This window comes from Lutjanus erythropterus, chromosome 8, assembly GCF_056507025.1.
Source record: "Lutjanus erythropterus isolate fLutEry1 chromosome 8, fLutEry1.hap2, whole genome shotgun sequence".
NCBI classification, from domain to species: domain Eukaryota; kingdom Metazoa; phylum Chordata; class Actinopteri; order Lutjaniformes; family Lutjanidae; genus Lutjanus; species Lutjanus erythropterus.
The window spans coordinates 5,743,002-5,749,418 of record NC_139324.1 but is presented as its reverse complement, the minus strand read 5'-3'; the positions used below and the strand labels follow the sequence as shown (position 1 = coordinate 5,749,418).

General features: G+C 42.8%; 1 protein-coding gene across 4 annotated transcripts; it reads right to left on the bottom strand.

Annotated features, from left to right (window-relative positions):
* Positions 1–296: 296 nt before the first annotated feature.
* On the bottom strand, positions 297–1,627 carry LOC146322358 (trace amine-associated receptor 13c-like). Of its 4 annotated transcripts, none has more exons than XM_084723951.1 (2): positions 1,398–1,627; positions 297–1,107 (listed from the first exon to the last, which is right to left on the bottom strand). In XM_084723951.1, exon 2 carries the CDS (start codon positions 1,032–1,034, stop codon positions 297–299), a length of 738 nt encoding a protein of 245 aa, XP_084580077.1. In that variant the 5' UTR covers positions 1,035–1,107; positions 1,398–1,627. The 4 variants fall into 4 exon arrangements, with proteins under 4 accessions (XP_084580077.1, XP_084580078.1, XP_084580079.1 ...); XM_084723952.1 differs by having other exon boundaries at positions 1,455–1,627; XM_084723953.1 differs by having other exon boundaries at positions 1,551–1,627.
* Positions 1,628–6,417: the final 4,790 nt, after the last annotated feature.

Here is a 6,417-nt window from a genome sequence, read left to right as displayed (position 1 = left end):
TCTTCCTACATTCTTGACCCAGTTTCCCTGTCACATTTCTAGGGTATAGGATTTGTAACTGCACTGTTTAGTCTTCAGTTTCCACTAACTAGTAAACCTGCTCATTTTTGTGGCAAGTCTCCATCTGCAGCACCAGTCCTCTGAGGAGGAGGATCTCTCGTTGCATTGTCACTGAGGTTTAGTAGTTCAATACAATATGTAAGTAGTATTTTAAGATGCAAGGAAGTCAGCAGTAGAGAGAAAAACATACACAACAATCATATGAAGTGCAGGTTTTTCTTTCTGTTACTCCTGCTCTACAGTATGTTGACCTCACATGAGCCAGGCTGCAGTATCTGAAGAGTACCAATGAGTTTAACTGCTTTTCTAAACCACGGGTAAAACAAGGCATAAATCATAGGGTTTACACAAGAGTTGAACAGAAAGAGCATGAAGGATGCAAATGAAACATTGAGCATGCTGTCCCCTGCAAGAGACACACAGTAATATGGACAGAAACATATTATAAACACAACAACAAGAATGCCAAGAGTCCTTGCTGCTTTCAGCTCAGACTTTTTTGTGGTTACAGACACTGAAAGCTGGAGTGTGGCAGCTGTAACATGAGAGCGCATTGCACGAGCCTGAGACACAGCCACAGCAAACACTCTCATATACAGAACTATGATGACAATAACTGGAATGATGAAGGTCACAACAAGGTCAACAGCTCCTGCAACAGGATCAATTATAGTCACACACTCTCCATAGCAGGTATTATACTTGTCTGGTTGATACAGGCTGTCCTTCAGAATCAGACCGTTGTAGAAAACAGAACAAAACCAACACAGACAAACACAGAGTTTAACTCTTTTCCCAGTGATTCTGCTGGTGTAATGCAGAGGGTCACAAATAGCAACATAGCGGTCGATTGATATGAGCACCATGTCTCCTACTGAGGCAGAGGTAATGATGAAGGACACATACTGAAACAGAGAACATGCAACACCACCAAAAAACCAGCAGGATGTTTTTCGGAGAATTTCTTCTGGCATCACCAGGAGGCCTACGAGAAAGTCTGAGACAGCCAGAGACAGGAGGAGGATGTTAGTGGGTGTGTGGAGCTGCCTGCAGGGAGACAAAGAAAAGCATCACTAAATCAACAAGTTATCATATCTAAATGACAAAACAACTTAAACAGCAAACAAAACTATGATTTTGAATGTTTTCTGATCTGCCACATCCACAGTTCATATATGGTTGAAGAAAGAGACAAATGTTGATTATTGACTGGAGAGAAAGCAATCAGACATTTGAGCTTTGCTGTAAAAAAACACTCAGTAAGGAAGAATATAAGGCTAATGTGCCAAGGTGAACATTATTCAGTACAAGGTCAAAGACAATTCTTGTAAATCTACAGTAGTTTTTTTGTTCAGTTAAAGAATGTGGAAAGAAGCTAAAAAGTTAATGTGTGCCTGAAGTGGGAGACTGAGATGATGACGAGCAGGTTGAGAGCCACAGTGAACACAGAGATGGAGCACAGCATAATGTGAAGGAGCACAGCTTCAGACCAATGAGATGTGGGCTTCCTGCAGGAGGTGTTGAGGAGTTTTGGAAAGCAGAGCTCTGCTCCATCCTCGGCCTCCATCCTCTGAGATCTGCAGATATAGATGCAGCTCTGGCAGCTTTCTGAGCAAAACAGAGTCATGTAACTGATTTATCTCTCTCAAATTCTCTTCATTCATCCACTCCTCTTCCTCTGTGTCTGTTAGACTCCGATGCTCCTCCTCCCTTGCTCTGCATCATCTGCGTCATCACTTTTCCTTCAACCATTTCTCCCTGTCGCTCTCTCTTCTTGTTTCCGTTTCTTTGTCCTATCTCTCTGCCCTCTCTGAGGGATAGATTGAGTTTTTTGGAGTGGGGTTGTATGAGGTACATGATTGTATGACTTTGGTGAACTAACCCTATAAAACTTACCCTGCACGGCAGCTAGGTTGGCAAGATAACACGAGAATCCATCTTGCCATGTTTCAAGTGGTGCAGCCAATCAGCATCCTAGAAGGGACTACTGACAGCTATGGGTGTGGTTTTAGGTGTGATGACAGTGAGAAGTATCCATGAAGTGACTCATCTCAAACAAAACAATGGTGGCCTCTGAAGAGGTTAGCATAGGTACTGCAATATCAACTGTGTCAGAACTGGAGAGTTGCTTCATTGAAAGAAGACCAACGAACAGCACTGAAGGCTTTCCTCCATGGATAAAATTTTCACTTGTGTCCCAACCAGCTTCAGTGGAAGTTTGATCTGATTAGTTGAAGTTAGCCTATGTTAGGGTTTTTTTGAAAGTGCGTGCCCTTTTCCAAATAGTCTGTAAGGACAACCCCTAGATGGGCCTGTGTAACAAACCATCTGGGGTGTCAGATTACTTTGAAAAAAACCAAAGGCACATAATAACACAAGACAGAGTCTGCATTGGCAGCCCACCAACCCCCATGCTGATCCCTGTGAGTGGTGGTCCCACAGGGCTGTGTCCAGCTTCACACCATGGGTCATGACCCAGCCAGTAAACACTTGCTGGTGAGCTCCACTGCTAGGACTGGCTCCTGGAGGAGGCTGTAGTTTTTTTGTGGTTACAGACACTGAAAGCTGGAGCGTGGCAGCTGTAACATGAAAGCGCATTGCACGAGCCTGAGACACAGCCACAGCAAACACTCTCATATACAGAACTATGATGACAATAACTGGAATGATGAAGGTCACAACAAGGTCAACAGCTCCTGCAATAGGCTCAATTATAATGACACACTCTCCATAGCAGGAATTATATTTGTCTTGTTGATACAGGATATCCTGTATAATGAGACCGTTGTAGAAAACAGAACAAAGCCAACACAGACAAACACAGAGTTTAACTCTTTTCCCAGTGATTCTGCTGGTGTAATGCAGAGGGTCACAAATAGCAACATAGCGGTCAATTGATATGAGCACCATGTCTCCTACTGAGGCAGAGGTAATGATGAAGGACACATACTGAAACAGAATTTCTACTGGCATCAACAGGAGGCCTACTAGAAAGTCTGAGACAGCCAGAGACAGGAGGAGGATGTTAGTGGGTGTGTGGAGCTGCCTGCAGGGAGAGAAAGAAAAGAAAACATTAAACATTAAGGCCATATCTAAATGAGAAAACAACTTAAACAACAACTGAAAGAAGTTATGAGTTTGAATGTTTTCTGATCTGCCACATCTATAGTTCATATATGATTGAAGAAAGAGGCAAATGTTGATTATTGGCTGGAGAGAAAGCAGTCAGACATTTTGGCTTTGCTGTACAAAAATACTTAGCAAGGCTGAACACAAGGCTAATGTGCCAAGGTGAACATTATTCAGTACAAGGTCAAAGACAATTCTGCTGGCAATTCTACAAATGTAGAGAGAAGCAGGAAAGTTCATTTCTGCCTGAAGTGGGAGACTAACATGATGACGAGTAGGTTGAGAGCCACAGTGAACAGAGGTATGGAGGACAGCTGTTAGGAAGCCGGACCAGAATGGCTAAAATGTGGTAGGAGGCAGACGAGGGAGACTTGATCCAGGTACAAAAAAAGAGTGTTTATTTACAAAAAGAGTGGCACTATGCTTCACGTATAATTGGAAATATGTACAAACAAACAAAAAATCAAAAACAAATAAACAGTTAACTTGGCTTAACTGAACAAAACTCAACTCATCTTAACTCAAATTAACGTAGCATCAAGTGCACACTGCTACACTGATGTCCATTCCAACCAACAGCCAAAGACCAACTGCTTATATAGACTCCTGTCAGCAGGAGTCAATCCAGGCAGCACCATCCCCACAGGTACGTTGAAATATTTCCCCTAAAAGCAGGTAAGAAATACAATTATTTGCCAAATACACTTTATGTTCAGACACTAATAGAGTATCATATAATCTACCTTTGTAACCATTCTTACATAAATTACCTTTAAACCTCAACAGTTCATTTCAATTGGATTTTACCTCAACCCCTCATACTTGGTTTCACCCAGTAACATGTCCCCTCCTTTCTCTCAGTGTCTGTTGAACTTGCATGCTCCTCCTCCCTTGCCTTGCAGGTCATCACTTTCCCTGCAACCATCTCTACCTGTCTCTGTCTCTCCTTGTTTCCATTTCTTTGTCCTACTTCTCTGCCCTCACTGTGGGACAGTGTTTTGGAGTAGGGTTGTATGAGGTATGTTTGTGAATGATTGTGGTGAATCTGAACTAACCAGCTAAAACTTGATTTCAAGATAGTGGGATTGGTTTCAAGCGGAGCAGCCAATCAGCGTACTAGAAGTGACTACTGGCAACTATGGGCATGGTTTTAGGTGTAATGACAACAAGAAGTATCCACAGAGGTGATTCATGACAAACATTCAATGCTGGCTGGTGAGATTAACATCCAATCCAATCCAATCCAACTTTATTTGTAAAGCACTTTATAAACAACCACAGTGGACCAAAGTGCTGTACAGAAATAAAATACAAGAACAGATTAAAAGACATAAAACAACTATACAGTTTAAAGCAATAGAAAAATAAAATTATTTCGTGTAGTTTTAGGTACATTCAGGAGCAGCTGATCAGCTGATCTGAGAGAGCGGAGGGGTGTATAAGGCTGCAGCAGTTCGGAGAGGTAGGGCGGGGCGAGACCATTTAGGGATTTAAAAGTAAATCAAAGAATTTTAAAGCTGATCCTAAAACGTATGGGCAACCAGTGAAGTGAGGCTAAAATGGGGGAAATGTGCTCGTGCTTACGTGTGCCAGTTAAAAGACGTGCCGCAGCATTTTGCACCATCTGAAGATGAGCGACGGAGGACCCACTAACCCCCACATAAAGTGCATTACAGTAATCCAACCTAGTGGTCACAAAGGCGTGGATTACTGTTTCAAAGTGCTGTCTTGAAAGAATTGGTTTAATTTTGGCAAGTTGCCTCAACTGGAAAAAGCTCGACTTAACAACCAAACTGATCTGACAGTCGAGCTTGAGATCAGCATCTACTTTAACCCCAAGATTTGTGACAGTTGGCTTAATGAACTGGGCCAAGGAACCCAGATCTACAGGGGGGGGGGGGCAGTGGTGCCACCAAAAACTATCACCTCTGTCTTTTTCTCATTAAAATTTAAAAAGTTTAAAGCCATCCAGGCCTTTATGTCATCAAGACACCTGAGTAGCGGTTTGACAGAATAGGAATCTTTCTTTTTGAGAGGGACATAAATCTGACTGTCATCTGCGTAACAGTGGAAGGAAATACCATGATTCCTCAGTATGGAACAAAGTGGAAGCAAGTAGAGAGAGAAGAGAAGATGCCCTAAGACCGAGCCCTGTGGGACCCCACATATGAGATGAGCAGTGGAGGACACAGAGTCACCAAGGCTGACACAAAAAGTTCGATCCGCCAAGAACGACCTGAACCACTCCAGTGCTACACCCCTGATACCCACCCACTGTTTCAAACGAGAGATTAAAAATTCATGGTCCACTGTGTCAAATGCAGCAGTTAAATCTTAAAGCACAAGAATAACACACTCACCGGCGTCAGTGGCTAAAAAGATATCAGTAAAAACTCTTAAAAGAGCTGATTCGGTGCTCTGCAAGGTTTGAAACCGGATTGGAAGACCTCAAGAATGTTGTGCTCATCCAGAAAAACCATTAATTAGCTGCAATCTATCTTCTCAAGGATTTTTTAGGTAAAAGGCAATTTAGAGATTAGCCTGTAATTTGAGAGAACAGTAGTATCTTGTCCTGGTTTTTTAATCAACGGTTGTACTACTGCATGTTTGAGATTTTTAGGGACCACACCTGAGGACAAACTACTATTGATAAGTGTCAGAACAGAGGACCCTATAGTGGGGAGAACCTCTTTAAAAAGTCGAGGAGGGACCACATCATTCAGAGAACCTGAGGGCTTCAACTCACCAACAGTCCTCTGTAACAAGGACAGAGACACAGGCTCAAGCCTGTCGAAGACAGCAGAGCAGGACACAGAGAGTGAAGTGTCATATGCAGAGGGTGAGATTAAAGCCCTAGTGGAGGCAACCTTATCAATGAAAAAGTGAAGGAAATTTTCACACACAGCAGGGGAGGACTCAATACAGACAGTCTGTGGGGCATTAAGAACAGAGTCAATGGTCTTAAACAAGACACAAGGCTTATGACAGTTGGACAGAATAATATCAGAAAAATGTTTTCTGACACCTGCAGTTTGTCCCTTTTCCACTTCCGCTCAGCTCTACAGCACTCACGTCTGACAGCACGAGTTGTGTCATTCGGCCAGGGTTCAGATTTAATCCTAGACTGCCTCGTTTTTAACGGAGCCACGGTGTCTAAAATAGATTGGCAGGTGGATTGAAGCCATGAGCTGAGCTCCTCCGTATCTTTGTCCAAACACTCAGTGACAC

Bases quoted from the DNA above. Each gene is read 5' to 3' on its own strand.
- LOC146322358 (XM_084723952.1), bottom strand. From the start codon at position 1,627: ATGGAGGCCGAGGATGGAGCAGAGCTCTGCTTTCCAAAACTCCTCAAC. The intron at 1,108-1,454 runs GCACACATTAAC...GTCTCCCTGCAG, and splicing joins ATCTCAGTCTCCCACTTCAG to GCAGCTCCACACACCCACTA.